General features: G+C 38.7%; 1 protein-coding gene across 2 annotated transcripts; it reads left to right on the plus strand.

Annotated features, from left to right (window-relative positions):
* Positions 1 to 204: 204 nt before the first annotated feature.
* On the plus strand, positions 205 to 17,934 carry CCNC (cyclin C). Of its 2 annotated transcripts, XM_066179499.1 has the most exons (12): positions 205 to 305; positions 1,218 to 1,324; positions 4,769 to 4,853; positions 5,100 to 5,169; positions 6,624 to 6,675; positions 9,450 to 9,505; positions 10,764 to 10,799; positions 12,195 to 12,286; positions 13,019 to 13,086; positions 13,367 to 13,446; positions 15,350 to 15,468; positions 16,131 to 17,934. In XM_066179499.1, exons 1-12 carry the CDS (start codon positions 274 to 276, stop codon positions 16,183 to 16,185), a joined length of 852 nt encoding a protein of 283 aa, XP_066035596.1. In that variant the 5' UTR covers positions 205 to 273; the 3' UTR covers positions 16,186 to 17,934. The 2 variants fall into 2 exon arrangements, with proteins under 2 accessions (XP_066035596.1, XP_066035597.1); XM_066179500.1 differs by lacking the exons at positions 205 to 305; positions 4,769 to 4,853 and having other exon boundaries at positions 1,240 to 1,324.
* The last annotated feature ends 520 nt before the right edge of the window (positions 17,935 to 18,454 follow it).

The raw sequence follows: 18,454 nt of genomic DNA on the forward strand, positions 1-18,454 counted from the left end.
CCCTGCACATGGCGGGGGCGGGACTGGGTGGTTTGGAAGGTGCCTCCCGGCCCATCCCGCTCCGTGTCCCTGTGCCAGCCGGCGGGGCTGCGGGGGCTGGCGGGGCGGGCGGAACCCGCGCGCGGGGGAACGGTTCCCAGTGCCGCGTGTTGCCGGCCGGCGGCGGCGACGCCGCCTCCTCCTTCCTGCTGCCGGCGCGGGGGCGGCGGCGCTGTGGCGGCGGGGCCGGGGCATCGCGGGCCCGGGCGCCTCCTCCCCGCTCCGCAGCTTCCCATGGCCGGGAACTTCTGGCAGAGCTCTCACTAGTGGGTGCCGCGGCCGCGGGGCGCGAGGCACGGGTGCTGCGGGCCGCCGCCGCGCTCTGTCCATTCATTGCCGGCCCGGGCGGCGGGCACGGCGCTGAAGGGAGGCCCGGGGCGGCCGGGGGAGCGCGGGGCGGGCGGCGGGGCCTGCTTGCCGCGGGATCAGCCGGGCTGCGGTGCGGGAACAGCCCGAGCCCGCCCCGCTCGGGAAGCGTTTGGGCGCTCCGGGACGGGCGCCGCGTCCTGGTGTCGGTGCCCGCGCCAGCCCGGGCTCCAGCGGCGGCGTGCGGGAGCTTGGGGCCCCGACACGCTTGTGCCCTGCGGTAGGGCAGCCGGGGCTCAGCTTGCTTGGACATTAGGAAGTGTGATTGATACTGGAATGGATGCCCAGGGAGGCGGTGGAGTCACCGTCCCTGGAGGTGTTTAAGGGAAGATTGGACGTGGCACTCCGTGCCATGGTGTAGTTGACAGGGTGGTGTTCGGTCATGGGTTGGCCTCGGTGATCTCAGAGGTCTTTTCCAACCTAATTGATTCTGTGGTTCTGCCCTGAAACACCTCATGGTGAGCACGTCAAGGTTTGGACGGTGCCCGTAATGAAATGGCTGCAACATAAACCTTGCTAGTGACTGTCAGGATCTAAGATCTGTACAGCCAGCTCAGTTTGCTACTGGTAGAGGCTGATCTCAGCCCCGGTAATTCATCTTTTGTTGTTTGGGTTTTGGGGTTTTGTTAGTTTTTTTTTAGTTGTCTGACTTTCGAAAACTCTGAAGAACAGTTGCTTGAGAAGATTGTTTGTGGCTTTGTTAAAGGCCACAAGCCCTTTATCCCCGAGCTTTAATTCATAGCCTGTTTGTACAGGAGACACTCAGTATAATGTTGATAAAGAGTTGCTGAAATTATTTTCCATTCCTTTAGCTTACAATGGATTTTGGATAAACAAGATCTTTTGAAAGAACGCCAGAAAGACTTGAAATTTCTCACTGAAGAAGAATATTGGAAGCTACAGATATTTTTTACTAATGGTAAAACTTTTTTTATTTCTGCCATAAAATCTGTGCAATGTGTGCCATGTCTTAATGGAGATTTGAATTGCTTGGAAAATGTAATGTTTTCATTGTGGTATTACATATACTTTCACTGCCTATTTTAACAAAGATGTGGAATATAAATAACATCATTATTTGTTAGTTGTGCTAACACAATTCTGGGAGACCTTGCAGGCTAATTAGCTGCATATATAGTATTTTAACCTGTGATAGGTGGAAGCAGTAAATTTTCTTATTTTCAAGAGATTCTTATCAGAACATAAAAGGAGAAGCAAACAGAAACTGGTAAGCTACTGTATTAAAGGCTCAGTGTCAAGTATTAGTACTCAGTCTGGGCTTTAGGTGGGTTCTTAGGGTGGGGTAAGTATTTTAGGTGATCTGTGCCGTCCTGTTAAACAACAGAGTTTGGAAACTTGTTATTTGTGTTCGTTTACATTCTCAGAAGGCTGCAACACAGCCGGTGTTTTGTCTTCTGACTGATTTCCCTGTACCAGGTGGCTCTCAAATTGTCTACAATTTTCTGAGAGCTGTTGGCAGGCAGCCTGTTCTCCCAAAGAATTTGGGACTTGCATGTAAAGTTGTCTAAGATTCACTTGATCTTGCAGAGCGTTTCACTATCCATGTGAATGGTCACACCTGAGTGTATCAGATTCCAAAGGCACTTAAAATTTTCTCTGTGCAATTGTTCAATATTTTAAAAAATCTCCTTATGCAAAGGATATTGCTGACTAGTAGCTTGTTTGCAAGTTTTTAAGCTGCTCTTTATATATTTTTGCAGTAGTCCTTTAAAGTACAGAATGCTTATTTTTTTCAGCTGTCTGGCCAGACTTGAGACAGAGAGGTGAAGTGACTTTCCCAGAGCCACTGGAAGATCTTATGTCAGTGCTGGAATGATATCTGTGAAGGATACTTATCCCAGCTTCTCTCTTAGCTTAGTTATTTTTGTAACAATTGCATATGCTATAAACACAATCACTATGGATACCTCTGTGTTATTGCTTATAGAATATCTGGAAATCAAGCTAGCAATGATTTACCCATTTGATCCATTCCTGAAATTTTTTGAGGTTAAAACCAGGTGTCATAATTTCATAATACAAAAGGAGGGTTATGGGTATTTCTAAAACTGTATTTCTATGCTAATTTTCACTAGTATTAATTTGAACTGTGAAATATGCTTTTTAAAATGTTTCGCTTCATTGTTTTTCTTGGGTAAACAAAGCTTTACGAGGTAAACAAGTTAGCTTGTTAGTTTTGGTTTGTGGTTCCCAGGGTCCTTTTCCTTGGCACTCCATGCCTCCCCTGAAGGCAGGTGAGTGACTGGGGGCAGCTGGAGAGCAGCTCTGCCAGCGTCTCCCCTGTGCCTGTGTGAACACAGCCTGCTCTGCAGGACAGAGTGGTGCTGGGCCTCCTCCCCCTGTGCAGCAAGGAGGGCAGGATAGCCAGGGCTGCTCTGTGCTCAGGCAGAGCTGGCCCTGTTCAGGCCCTCGATGTGTTGTGTCATCGCCTGCCTCTGAACAGAGACCCTGCTTTGGGTCCCCCTTGTCTCCCATCTGCACTACCTGAGAGCAGATGAGGCTCAGCTACAGCATGTCACATTCAGTGTGTGTTAGCCCAGGAGATGGTTGTTCCCTAAAGCAATTAAAATCTGCATGGAGAGGGGAAATTTCCTGCTGCTTCTTCATTGGAAAACAAGTGCAGTAGATCACTAACTGATTGTATGGCTTCCTGCAGCTATGAAGAAAAGGAAAAAGATCATCTTCTAAAGTAGTTTGAAAAAAGAAACTGATGTTGATTAGTTCTTTTCCCTTTTTGGTTTTGGGCAGAAGCAGTAATGTTTCTGTTAGAGGCTACTCAAAATACTGAGATTTCAAACAACCTTTATTAAAAAACAAACCACTGAAACCACTTATTTTGTAAACATATAGGAAGAAATGATCTTATAGTTTCTTTTCAAATATTAAAATAGTTACAAGCATTGGACTTCTTCCCAGCATATACAAGCTTCCATTTCATTAAGTCTCTCTAGGCTCTTGTCCATTTTTTTCTTCTAAACCACACTTGATTTTTCCCTGACAGCAGATGGCCTAACCATTCCTGAAAACCCCATGGGAGTATGAAACATATTTGGAGAATTCTGTTTAGCCTAATACTTGAATTTTTCTGATGCCCTAGTAGTAGGACAGCTTTTTAGCCCCATGGTCAAATTAAAGGCAAAAATTCTTTCCAACCTCCCAAGATATGCTGATAAAATGTTTAATATTTGTACAGACTTTGCATACTGGGTTTAACACTCTTTTCAGAAGTATTGCTTGTCCTACTGTTGCTGTCAAACTAGTCCCAATTTGGCATTCTCCTCTAGAAAAAAAATGATATGACACAGGGATTTAGTGTTGCTTTGGGCCTTGCCAGTGGGTGACAAATGTATACCCTGGCCATTTGCAGGGGATACATATAAAAGCATGGGGAAAAAACTCTCTACTCGGTGTTTAAATAGAGACTAAGAATTTAGTGATGACTGACAACAGAATTGTTTGCTTTTCTCACCAGTGGTCACTGTCTTGGTCTTGCTGTACATTTTAAAAATACCTACTTAAGTGTATTTTAAAATACTGTTCTTGACATTTCTCATGAGGGAGGAAAAAAAGAAGAGGGAGTCTTCACAGAGCCAAGCCGTGCTCACAGTGATGGCGGCAAAGAAGTATGGGAAAAATAACAAGTAACAACCTTATGTTTCACTGTGCCATTCTTTACATCCAACCCCTGCTCTTAATCCCAGCTTGATGCATCTAATTTGCTTGGCACCTTTCCTTTGCCTGGGAGGCCAAACAAGAGCTACCTGCACAGATGACACCAGGGTTGTTTCTTGGCCAACTGGCAGAGGACCACCGTGATGGAGCAGCTGACTGCATCCTCTGGTCTCCCACCCCCTCTCCCTAGACTAAATATGTCATTTTTTTAACACCTGCTGCCTCTGCCAAATTAAATGACCATGTTTGTTTTGGCAGCTTTACTTGTTTGAAAAAAACCCCATCCATTTTGTGTGGCACTGAAGAGCTGAGGATTTATATTTCCTGTGTCTGAATTTGTTTTGCTCTAAAATGGAATACCTGAGCTTTACCCTTCTGAGATTTGTGTTGTCATCTTCTTGAAGGTCATACTCACTTTGTGCACAATGAAGTCAAGGTACCTTTTCCTTTTTGAAGGTGTCCCCAAGCTTCAGGAGGCAGCGGTTCTTCACCTGCACGTCTGTAGCTTTACAGCAGCGTGTTGTCTCTCTAGAGCAACTGAACTGAGGGAGAAGACTGTGGTGCTGCTCCTTAGAATCCCCAGCACTAGCCATGTTTTGAGACCCTTTGCTATTTGGTGTCAAATTGTTTAAAAAAACTCAACTCAAGCTTTTGTTCATTTTTTTTTAAGTTATCCAGGCTTTAGGTGAACATCTTAAATTAAGACAACAAGTTATTGCCACTGCTACAGTCTACTTCAAGAGATTCTATGCCAGGTAGGACTGTTTACTATGATGGTACAAGAATAAAACATTTGCTAGGCACATTTTGGTAGCCCTTTAAAAATGCAGTTCTGTATTAAAAACAGTGCCACTTTTGTTTTCTGGATGGTGTAAAGCTTTTATGCTTTAATAAAGTTAACTTAAGCTTTGCTTTTTTCAAAAGGAAGTGTGGTGCTCTTAATAGATTAATCGTTCTACATGTATGAAACAACATATTATAATTTTGTTGTAACGTTTCAGATATTCCCTAAAAAGTATAGATCCAGTATTAATGGCTCCCACGTGTGTGTTTTTGGCATCCAAAGTAGAGGTATGAAGTATTACAATTTTTTAATGTAACATTATGTGATGTATGAGAGAAAGAAAACGTTTAGGACTTTAAAATTTTTTGTCTTTCTTCATGCTTTGGGGGTTGAAACCTTCTCCTTTTTGCATATATTTCTATAGCATTTAAGAAAAGGAGACAGAGAAGGCCTTCAAAATTGTCTGAATTGCCTCTGAAGTGCCTCTGAAAACTGAAAAAAGTATTTTAAGTGGCTGTTTCATTGTGACACAGTGTTTACATATTTACATACACTGTACCTTAAATTGTGTATATCTTAATCAGTGTCTCCTTTCTGGTGTGTTTCTCCTTATTTATGTTTACTCAAACTTTAAAACATAATTGGAACTTTTTTCCTAATTATGTCGTTCTATTTCATATAGCAAGGGATCCTCAGAGTTTACCACACTTTCATTACTTGAATTAAATGTATGTTGTAGCTCATGTGCTGTCTTTGAGAAATTAACATAAGGAACTGACCCATTAGGGATCTTGGTAAGAAGGCTCCATGCCTCCACCATTGGTACTCCCCTTTGAATGTGGCCAAGAGTTAATATCAGCTGGGTGCTGCTGTTAGTCCTCTATACTGCAGCAAGTTTCACAGCTGTTTGAGAAGTGTCTGTGTAATGGAAAAAAGTCAAATTGGCCAATTTATGATATGTCAGCACTAAGGAGTTTTACAGAAGGAACTCACTTAATGGATGATAGAAACAGACCTACTAAACTAGTGGTGATGTGTGATACTGTTGTCTGTACAAGTACTGTGACACTTTTTCAGTGTTTGGAAGACATCAAGGAAAATAGAGAGAGTGTTGGAGAGGGTGCTTTTTTATCAACCTGTTAAATAAGCCTTTAAGCAGGCACAGACATAGGGTGTATATGCATAGATGTACCTTTAATTAGAAGTCTGTGTAGCCTTCCTTCCTGTGTAGCCTTTGTAAAGCTTCTGCAGCTTTAAAGGTCAGCACTGTTGATTCAGCTATGGACTTCTCTGAAAGAACACTATATACAGAAAATTTTCAGATTGCTGACTGTCTCAGCACAGGACCTAAGACTTCACGAAAACATAACTAAAAAAGGTAGTTAATGGCAGGTTTCTACTCTCCAGGTGGGATAAAGAAAAAAAATTAACCTTCTTGAAGCCCTCTTGTCTATTTTATATAAAGAATGTTAGCCAGCTGAGCTTTTGTGGCTTAAGTACCTTTCATAAATCTTTACTGCTCCTCACAAACAACCAAGCAACTAATCAATGAAATAACTTTTAGGTAAGGAGTTTAATCCTGTTCACCTTAAGAAAAAAAAAGGGGTGGGGGAAAAAACCAAATACTACAACAGTGCAAAAAGAAGCCCAGTTTAGTAAGAAGCCATTATTTTAATTTGATAACAGTGTGAGTGTATGGTGTTTCAGGTAGTTCACTTCATTTACCATTCTTTTTCTTCAGGAATTTGGTGTTGTTTCAAATACAAGGTTGATTTCTGCTGCTACTTCTGTATGTAAGTATCAGTAATTTTCATTTCACTCTAGTTAGGTATCTCTCTAGGGAGATCAGTTGGTTTCTTGGCTTTTTTTAAAAAGTAGCTTTTCATCAAATCATGGGAGACTATAAGAGCCAGTTAAAACCATTTAGAATAAATAGCTTCTGTTTTCAAATACAGAGACAAAAGGGTCCTTTCTGTGTTAGTTTTGGTTGATTATGGTTGGAAATTACGCCAGGTATAGGTGAAAACAAAGTCATAAAATAAAACTATAAACAACCTCGAGCAGTAAATTGAATTCTGAACGAGTCAAAGATAGAATTGGAAATTTACGGCTTTGTCTGTTTATTAAAAGGTATGGCTCTGTGGAAGTGCCTGTTTTAAGAAGTTTTGGTAGGCTGTATGCCTTCAAATTTTTAAAATTCTTTTTCCCCCATCATAAAATTAGTCTTTGCACATGATATTTATTTCTAAAGATACATTTTGCAACCTATTGTTCACAATAAATTCAATAAAATTACCCTGTAGTTACTTAATTCTTTGTCTTTCCCACTTGCCTTGTATTTCCCAGTTCATGTAACTTACATCTCATCCATCAAACTCTTGAAGTGATGTCTTCCTTAGCTGAATACTATTATCTGACCCAGAAGGTCCAGCTGCTCTCAGTGGGCAATTCCTGGCTGTGCTCTTCCAAATGTAGGTCAGCACTTTCAGAATCCCTTGTAGCTGTTCGGGGACAGGTGACTGGCTGCATCTGCAGCCTCCACATGCAGAGGGTGTATCAGTCCATGGGGCTGGCCATGTGACAGTGCTGCCACCAGGAACTGAAACACATCTTCAGTGTCAGCATGACCAAGACCAGTATTGGATTTAACACTGAGAGTTGCTATTTTTACATCAGAAGCATCGTTGTGTGGAAGTTTTGATGCATCAGTGAGAAGGTTAGGTGGATTTTGGTAAATACGCAGCAGCTGATTTTACTTGGACATCTTGTTCTTAGCTATGCTGTTTCTCAGGATCCTATAGAGGATTTTCCCCACAGCTCTTCCTTCAGACCTAGAAGTCCTGACAGCCCTGATAAGTACTGTGCATTTCATGGAACTGGGGACAGAATGCAACAGGCTTTCTCCAAGCATTTTTTCTTCTATTTTACCTGGTCTTCCTTTACCAGAGCTGCTTCAGTAGCACACCGCAGTTTTTGGGAGGTCTTAGTACCGAAGGCAAGAAAAGATGAGGCAAGACAAGTAAAAGCAAAATCAAGCTAACAAAAGGGGTGACTGATGTAATAGTGGCTGGTTTAAGAGGTGTGCTTGCTTTTAGCTAGGTAGCAACATGAAATTAATAACATTTGCTTCCTTGTAAGGAAGATAATCTTAGCCTGATATTCAATAACCTTTTCAGAAGATTTTTTCCTCTGTTAACACATTATTATGGTTTAGGGTAAATTTGGGAGGAAACTTTTAAATGGGGTTCTTTTGAAAAGTAAACTTAAATGACCCCTCTCTTTAGCTGGTTTGGGAAAAAAGCTTTTTTGGAGAAAAGTGGAAAAAATTACTTATTTAATAAAGTGCTTGCAAGTATTAAGAATGAATAATATGAAATAATAAAAATAATAATGAAAATACGAGCATCATAAAGTCACCCTAGGACACACATCTTACTAAGATGGCAGCTCTGTGTAGTGGTTGTGTGGGCAGCTTGCTTTGTGGGAAAAGTGGTTTTTCTCCCTATCTTCTTTCTCAAATTGGTAATTTTTTTTGCTATGTACCTCTTCAGTTTGCATACATCTTGAGAAAAACTCTTCTATTAATTCATCTCTTTATTGAAATAATTATAATTTCAACCAGCCTTGGTGTCCTACAACAAATTTTCTAGCAAAGTTCACCATAGGTCTAAATGATGAATTCTTTGGTCCAGAGGACTGATGCTGTCTTTTTTTTGAGGTTACTGTCATACTGATTTTCTGGAAGTAATATTGATAGTATCATTTAATAATATACTGTCTGTCATTAATGTAAGGAATATGGTCCACTTCCAGGATGTTAACTGTTACCTGTTTTCCTTGGAGGACAAGGACTTAAAGTAGATTTTTTATGTTTTACTTGTACAAATCTCAAATCCACGTCTTCAAGTGTTCTTGTTTTTCTATGTTCAGCATTCTAACATGAAATCACTCTGTTTTTGTGTATTAACATGCTTCTTATCAGTGCACTAACTGTACTCATTCTCCTTGTAAAATGCACAAAGATTTATTAAATATCTCTATTGGAGATCATCATTACATTATGGACCTGCAAGAAGTCTGGCTGAGCTCCCTTACCCTGCCCTTGGGCTTGCTTTTCTAAGACTTCATTAGTTCTTTTAAAATTTTGCATGTTGAAGGATCAAACCTATGTAGAAATCCCACGTGAAAATTCTCTTTGGATTTAGAGTTGGAACTGAGATACTGAACATCAGTGGCTGGAGAGCTCTGTGAATGATAACTTGTGGGAAGTTAGGTGTCACTGAGCTAGTTGGTGGTTAATCAGAAGACTTAATAGTGTCCAAAGCAGCAGTCAAAATGTCTGGCTGAGTATCTGTGCAAATCAGGGTTTCAGGTGTATTTCTCTTTCCTTTTCAGGATCTTAAATCTTGTAACTTTTCTCTTTGAAATACAAACCTTTTGTACTGAAAGCCACAAACTTGAAGTTGTGCTGCCAGATAGATTTGAAGAGCTATATGCAGATGAATGAATAGAAATGGAAAGAAGTATTAATTGCATTTTTTAACATGTTTTTTTCTGTTTACTGTAGTGAAAACTAGGTTTTCATATGCCTTTCCAAAGGAGTTTCCTTATAGGATGAACCATGTAAGTATGCTATTTGAAATACAACTTGATCAAATAAATTAATAATGGTTAACAGGAAACTCTGTCTTTTAAATTCTAAGAAAGAAATATTTTCATACTCATATTTCGGGCTTGGTCATGATTAGTTTTGTATAGAATATTGGGAAAGTTACGTTTAAAAATAATGAAAATCTTACATAACCTCCTTTTCTTAAATTGTTGGCAGGAAAGACAAGTGGTAGGGTGACTGAAACGGTAGCTTTTCTATAGCATGATGAGAAAAGAGATTTTTGGTTTTTTTGAATATTCTTGGTTACAAATACATTGCTCCAGGGAAAGTAAATGGCCTTTGCACCTGGAATGCTTCCAAGCTTGCAGGCATGAACAGTTGGCTTTCAGAAAGCAGTTTTATTTTTGCCTGTAAAATTTAATGGCTCTTGAAAAATAGTTTTTAATTAGTACTTAAAATTTAAATTTACCAGTGACTTTCAAGGTATTCTCAGTCACAATACTGAGAAGTTTCATAGTTTTTCTTAAAACAAATTTTGACCAGTGTTGTAGAATTTTGAAAGCTAAACTTCTAAATAGTTTTAGATTATCTGTAACAAATACTATTTTTTGTTGGTTTGCTTTTCACGCAAATGATGCATCAGAATATAAAATACTTCAGACGTCATAATAAAATTGCACTGCTATTTTACAGATAAAGGCAAAGAGAAATACATTTAGGAGTGCTGCTTTTGTATAGCCAAAGTAGTCCAATCTTTTCCTTGATGACACCAATGCATCACCTTTTTATTGAGAGTGAGAGCTGATTTAATTGCTGCAATTGGACAGAATATTTAATCTGAAATTAGATCTGAAAATGTTTGGAAAGGCTATTTGACAAGTTAGTGGGCTGACGATGATGCTCTAATTCTACAAAATAACTTCTCTATTGCTGTGAAGTTTTCAAGCACTGGGAACAATTTGCTGCTACCAAGTGTTGGAACAATCAGACAAGTGCTGCCAATGAAGCAGTCTTTCACAGCAAACTTGATGTAAAATATTTAAATTCATTGTTATTGTTACTGGAGATAAGTTATAATAGTGATAAGGTAATAACCAATAATAGTTTTATTTTTGTTTGGTTTTGTAGTTTCAGAAAAAATGCATTTAGGACTGTCGGAAATAGTTGTTGAGAATTCCTGTGCATTTGTGATGTTAAATTGTGGGTCAGTTAATTTTTTCTCCTGCCTGAAACATGCTGCTTATTAACTGTGATTCTGCTTCTTTACAGATACTAGAATGTGAATTCTATCTCTTAGAATTAATGGTAGGTTGGGTTTTTTGGTGGAACTGCTTCTGTTTTTGTGAGAGAGGTAACTGTGTCTAAGTCCTGATGCAGAGACTGGGTTGTCAGTGTCATTTTTTCCCTAGATGGAATGGCCAGTCATGACCATAAAGAGTTGTGTTTCTTTCTATGCCCTCTTCTTGCCTGGAAGAATCTGGGACTACACATATATGTTCTAGCAGAAGGTGTGGGTACTATCCCATTTAGACTAGTCTATAACAGCCTAATAATTAGAGTAATCTAGGAAGTGAGATGTGGGTTTGAATCCTGTGAGGAAGAAACGGAATTCAGGCCTCCCATTTTCTGAGTTGGTACTGTAACTATCAGGCTGTTGGATGAAGGGAGCACAGTGGGACATTTTCTTCCAGACCCTTTCAAAGAAAGGAGCTATATCTGTTTTTTATAAGATTTGCTATCCCATTGCTGTGTTTGCTCAGGTAGCTGAAAGGAGGCAACCCAGGCTTCTTAGGCAGCTTGGGAAGAGTGATGCTTAATTTCTGCATATGGCTTGGACTCCAGTACTACTGTACTAGAGTAGTTCTGCTCAAGTGCAGAGAAAAGGAGAGAGAAACCAGGGAGCAGCTTAGTGAGTTAGACAGCAGATGAGAGAATATGTTTTGGGAACTGAACACAGAGGAGATCAGATCAAAGTTTTTGTTTCTACCTACGAGGTGTTTTAATACAGTTTTTAGATTCGTGTTTAGATTTAGTCCTTGACACCTCTGCTATACATAGCAGTAACTCTTGAGTTTTGTATACAGGAGTTTTAGCACAAGCAATTGCATTTACAAGAAGTTAAGTTTTGGGGATTCGCTTATTTTTCCAGTATGCTATGCAATATATAGTGTGTGCAGTAACAGTGTTTCACTTAAGCGTTCAGCACATGTAACTTAAGGCGCGGCTTTTCCCTGTAGTATCCACACAGTTGGCTGCGTTTAGCAAGAGGATTATTCCTTCTTGTTTATCTGGACCTGAAATGAGGGGATTTGAGAGCAGTGGAATTTTTCTTTTCTTTCTTTCCAAACCAGCATCAATTATTTTGGCATGCTCTCCATGTATGGTATTTAGTAGCAGACTGTTTTCTGGCAGCATTTTGTATTTCCAAGTGGGAATTACGGGTTTGTAAGCAAATGAAGTTTCAGTGTGCTGCAGATGTGACTTTCTGTGTCTCTAGGGGGAAGGACATTGACAGACTGGCAACTGTGCTGTGTAATGGTATTCTAGAGAGAGCACTGCCCTCGTTAGAGCAGGGCTAGGTGTTAGAATGCTACTTAAAAAAATAATCAGTAATTGATATGTAAACCAAATGTTTTAATACAAACTGACAACATGATCTGCATTGTAATCTAACTTCTGTCCTGATGACATTTTTCCTAGGACTGCTGTTTGATAGTATATCATCCGTATAGACCTTTGCTCCAATATGTGCAAGATATGGGCCAAGAAGACATGCTGCTACCTCTGGCATGGTAATGAAGACAGTGGAAATAGTTCCTTCTTTCAGCAAGAAAGCAAATGTTTAACAGTTATGCTTCAAAGGTGGTTAAGCTTTCGCTGAACCAAGCAGGCTTAGCCACATTTGAATACAAAGGGTGCCCTAGTTAACCTGTGCAGGTATATGTTCCTGACTTAGCTTATTCTGTCTTTAACCCTGTCATGATTTTACTTTGCAGTGGTCTAATTTTTATTTTTTTAAGACTAGCTCTAATAGCACAGTTTTAGCATTACTTAATGGTGACTGTGAGTAGAGGAAATTTCTTTCTGTCAACATTGTCAATTTGTTATAGCATCTGATAGGAGGTAGAAGTAATATATAGCATTTTTTAGCTGTGTTGGCAGAACTCTTATTCTTCAACTGTTTCAAATTCAGAAAGACAGTAGAAGTGCTACTTTTATGCGAGCCCTTACTTGTGAAACAGATAATTATTTGATGGTATACGTACACATCCGCTGCAGAAAGACATTTATGTACTAAAAGAATATTTCCAGATAAACTTCTGCTGTGACTACATGGGAAAAAAAGGAAGGCTTTAAGAGATTTTTACAAGGGAAAAGATCTCTTTCCTTGATATTTTGCCCTGCAGCCTCATTGCTTTGACCATCTGGAAAACTGACAAAATATTTGTAAACGAACAACAGTTTTTGAAGGGATATAGTCTAAAGGTGAATAGGAAGATACTTAAAAGTTCTTTTTTGCACAGGAGGATAGTGAATGACACATATAGAACTGATCTTTGTCTGCTGTACCCTCCTTTCATGATAGCTCTAGGTAAGTAACAAGTAATATCTCCTGTCATGTTTAACTGGATGTATTCTGTGCACTGTCCCATCACCAGCATTCCTCAGAGTGCCCTCATAAGGTGCTTCAGGTTGTGTTTCATACAGCAGTGACACTGTAGCCTTGCAAGTTAAAAAGCCTTAAAGAAAAGTCAGATAATTAATCCCAAGTTTTCTTTGTTGAACTGTATAGGGTTTATAAAAAATTGAATATTTCTAACTGCATTGGGAGTGTATCTTTGTTCATTATCTATGTCACCTGATCTTTGCAGCTTGCCTACATGTGGCCTGTGTTGTCCAGCAGAAGGATGCAAGGCAATGGTTTGCTGAGCTGTCTGTTGATATGGAAAAGGTACTCTGTTTTTTATTCCCACCACTTGTTATGGACTGACCAGAAATGGTAGTCATGGTTGTCTTACACATTGTCTGATTTGAACTTAAAATTCAGTGATCTTGTTAGATGCTGTTGCATTTAGGCAGATCTCTTTGGAAGGGAGAAAATGTCAGGTTATTTGGTTATCACCCTGCTCTGAAAGTCAAGAGAAAACCATTGCATAACAAAAGCATTGCTGGTATTGCCATTTTCCAGACAGAAGTATAAACCCTGTATCTTTTACGTTGTTTGCCAGAAAAAGAATTCCCAGCACCTTTCCGACACACGAGATTGCCAGCATGAGTTTGACTTTTAAGTTCAAGTGCACGTGATTTTCTGATTCACTCTTCAGCATCATGCCAGCACACCATTTTAATTTTCTCCATATGCATGTGCAGCGTGCAGCATAGTGTAGGACATTTTTGACACTTTCGGGATGCCCAGCACCGTGACGTCAATCAGTGCTTAACAGGGAGACACCGAGATCATTCATATGAGTTCCCTGCTAATGCGAATTCCCTGTCAAATAATCCCCTTCATTAATTTATCATGTTTCAGGATGCAGTTGTCCTTATTCTAACAATGTTCTTCATCCTCACTAGTTTCTTTTACTTTTTAGATTGACTTCTTTAACCTTTATTTAGCTCCAGCAAGCAAATCGAAGTTGTACTCATATTCCTTATCACACTGTTTTGCTTAGCACATATTTTTTTCAGACATTTTTGAAACTGAGTGTCTGGAATTAAATAGCCTGTTATGATTGAGATGTATCATTTCCCTCTGTGCCCTTGGTACTGCCCTTTATTCCACTGATGTTATGGCATTGGCATTGTGTTCATATCACAGGATTTGTCTTGAAATTTTAACACAGTGTGGATGGTGTGCTGTGTTGAGAGCCCTGTGACTTATGCTGTCATACATTTAAAGGCAGGGTGATAATAAACTGGCAGCAAAGGAGAACCAACCTAAATTTAATAGATAAAATTACCATAAGCTTGATACTGAATATCTTAGAATGTTTACATGTGTTGGTTCTTGTGTCAGTGATAAAGCCTAAGCTTGATTTTTTCACATGAACGCCATGGACTTCTTTACCAACTGACCTTTGTTTCGAGGACAAAATATATCACTCTAGCACTTAATCAAAGTTTATATATTAAAAAGGAGAAAGAAGTCTACTTTATTTATTTAGAGACTGATGAAGCATATTATGGATGAAACATTCTCCAGCTTTTATATAAAATACTGCACTAGAAATTTAATAGGAAATTAAGGTAGATAGAAAGTATCCAAACTTGTATGAAATGCTTACGCTTCCAGAAGCAGAGTATGAAGTATCAGCAATTCTTAAAATAGATATATAAGAATATAAGAAGTATTTTAAAACTCCTTATCTCTCTTTCTTGGAAGGAAAGAGCTCACGTGAATGTTTTGTGGTTTTGGGCTATTGCTTTCCCACACTGTGCCCCTAATATGTATAGGACATTTATAATCATCAATTACTGTATTGATAATACATGGTCATATAGCTGCAGTCATGCTGCCCAAGTCTGAATTTTCCCAGGAGCATAGTTATAAGCTGTGACAGTAGTTGCAAATGAATGAATAAATAAATAGGTATTTAGTCTGCAGGGGAAGAGAAGCAGTAAATACAGTTGAAAGGGGAAGTATTCTGTTCAGGCTTCAATTCACAATCAAATCAAAAAACTAATTAAATGCTTTTTTACGACCAGATTAAGTGTGAGACTGCTCTGTTTATAATATGAAAATTGTGTTGTTTAGTTTCAGTTTGGGGCCTCTTTAGTTAATTGGACACTTAAACGGGCTGTGACAAAGATAAAATCACTATCGTGTCTGACCTTGGGATCTCTTTCTAATACAGATTTTAGAAATAATCAGGGTTATTCTGAAACTGTATGAGCAGTGGAAGAACTTTGATGAGAGGAAAGAGATGGCTACTATTCTTAGTAAAATGCCTAAACCAAAACCACCTCCAAACAGGTATGGTACTTCCTTATTACACCTTTCCTGTGGAAAAACTAGACTACAGTTTTAAGAATGTGTAAATGCTTAATTCAAGGTATAGTGTGTGTTTTTACAGTGCAGATGTTTCTGATACAAAACCAGTCTGATTGTTCAGGAGCTAGTGGAAAGCCTAAAATTCATTATCTTATGGAGAGTGTTAATGTGATTAGAATGTGATCAATACAACTCAGCAAATGTAAGGAACCCTGGTGTGAGGCTCCATGGCTGGGCCAGGTTCAATGGAACTGGGCCTGCTTGATGTCGTATTTAATTACTGTGATTAAATATCACTGCTGGGAATCTGCACATGCAAATTCCTGTGCACATGCTTATGTAATGTGAACATTGCAATGTTGACTTCAGAAGTAGATTCAGCAGGCAGCTTCATGGGCATATATTGAAATTATTATTCACATAAATATGGTGAAGTTATTTATGCATGCTGAGAATAACCTTTGCATTTTTTTAGGAAACTGAGCAGAATATTTTGACCTATTTATGTATATGTTGAAGTATTTTCTTTCAAAAGGTTTTTATTACTTTCAGAATACTGTATCTTTTAATTAAAAAAAAAAAAAAGATAAAAATGTAATGTGATGCTTCTTATTGAAGAGACATGTTTTTGTTTTCTTCAACAGTGAAGGAGAACAGGGTCCAAATGGTAGCCAGAACTCTAGTTATAGCCAATCTTAAGGCATTCCAAAGAATTTCTTTATGGACCACTTTGACATCCTGGGATATTTCCTGTGTTCACGAAATGGACAGAAGGTTTTAGTAACATCTTTGACAAAGAACTCGAAGAATAAATAGCTTGTTTGTGTCAAGCATTTTGAAAGCTTTTTTCTCTAAAACTACATCATTTTCTCTGACGCTGGAGCAAATGTGCTAAGATTTTTCAGTGTAAGGCATCAAACTTTAAACCAAGCTGCAAAAGATTAACATTTTTCACTCAAAACAAATAGTTCATTATTGGTTTTATTTGTGTTGAAGTGAACTATTTTTAGAGCGACAGTAACCCGAGGCCTAAGTGTAACTGTGTTAATGACTTCTGTTGTCTTCATTTTGTTTGTGACTGAAGGAAGATAGTGCACTCTGTGGTGAGTCTATCCATTACCTTCAGTTTTGTTGATTTAAAAAAAAAATACAGATTCTGCAACAAGTAACACACAGTCCTTCAGAAACAAATGCATAGAAGAGCCTGTAAAGAATATTGTTACAGTTTTAATGAAAGCTGCAGGAAAGAAAGTCAGTTTCTGTTTTGAGGTTTAAAAAAGCTGTATTCCTCAGTAGATCTACTTGGTTGTTTTTGCCATGATACATAGTAGCCCAGCTTACCAGAGAAGTGCAATATGTATAGTGATTCTGCAGTTTTCTGAAACATTTCAAGTGTTAGCAATTAAGACAACCCAACATACTAGGATTTTTTTTTTCTTCAAATAAATGTACTGTATGGTACAATCGGAATATTTCACAATCAAGTACAAATCTGGATATTATTGCTATTTTTTATGGTGGATTTTTTTTTTGTAGAAAAGATATACACTGTTAGTCTGCCTTCACTGTTAGTGTGAATTTGTGTGGTTCAATAGAGAGTTTATTTAAGAGAATCAAGTGTTCAGTGAGCTTCATACTGGCTAATTTTAATTGGGATGTAAGGGGCAACTCTAGGATAACTGAAACGGGATTCCTTGGTTAACTTTGTGCTGGAGAAAAATGAGATTTCTTCAAACTGAAGGCCATATCCTGCATTCCTTACTCAGGCAGATATCCCACTGAAGACAGGAATTGGCCTTAATTGATTTCTTGATTTTTTAAATAACTTTGTTTCTACTTAAGTTCTGTACAACTTTATTTTGAATGATAATGCCAACTTGCCCAAGTATAAAAGTTGAATGATAAAGTTCAGTAACATTGTTCTCTTTTTTTTTTTGTCTCTGGTTTGTTTTTTTGTGTGGGATTGGTTTTTCAATTTTGTGTGTTTCGGGTTTTTTTTTTTTTTTTCTTGAAACAACACATTTCACTGCTCTGATATACTGGAGGGAGATTGTTGAAAACATGTGCTCTGTGATGTGTCTTGGTTCAAAAAGCTGGCCCCTTAAAAAAAGCCCACCTGTTTTTGCAAATACCAGTCTTTGTAATTGGCTGGTCATTCAGTGAAATATAACTGAAGTGGTTTTGTATGTAGCCCATTAGGCTACTAGCATTTATTTCTGTTCAGGTTATTTCTATAAACCGTTATGTGAACCAGCCCCAAACACTTTGGTAAGGTAGAAAAAACTATACATTTTGGTCTTTGCTACTTGGTTGCCATTTGATCCATACCTTTTATAGACACTTGATTGATGAAGTGGAATTTGGCTATTTTGCTTTAATTTCTTGAAGTCTAAAATGTGCTATTTGTAATGTGGACTTGGGGAATAGAAATAAATCAAAGTGACTTGACCTCTTGTTTTGTGGAGTTCTTAAACAGGAACTATTCTTTAGGTTAGCATTAGTCTTCTCACATAGACCACGTAATTTGCCAAGAAAGTTTATGTTTTGGAATTGGGGAATTTATGAAGAATTCTGGCTAGAGTGATTAAATATTTTCTTGCTGCTGAAGAGTCTTTGCAGACTTTACTTCACACCTAAAGTACAGTGGGACCTAAATCTCTTGAGCTAAAATGTCAGGCACTTCTTGATGGTACCTAAGAGTTCCTTAAGGCATTTCTCTACTGGGAAGATGAGGCTAATTTTACCAGCTTTGATTCCAGTAAAAACAGTGAAAGGGAATAAAGTGCAGTCAAAAGAGCTGGATTCAGTGAAGAGAGTTTTTAAAAGATGTAATTTTGAACAACAGGAAATGGAATATAATGTGAATTCAACAGTCTTCCTACTAAGGAGGCAGAAAAAAAAAATCTAGCACCTTTCTTGTGCTTCACTTCAAAGGAGAGGTGGTATCTCATTGAAAGGGAAGTAACTG

Source organism: Chamaea fasciata, unplaced genomic scaffold (assembly GCF_029207755.1).
Source record: "Chamaea fasciata isolate MVZ Bird 193981 ecotype frontalis unplaced genomic scaffold, bChaFas1.0.hap1 SCAF_3, whole genome shotgun sequence".
Lineage (NCBI taxonomy): Eukaryota > Metazoa > Chordata > Aves > Passeriformes > Sylviidae > Chamaea > Chamaea fasciata.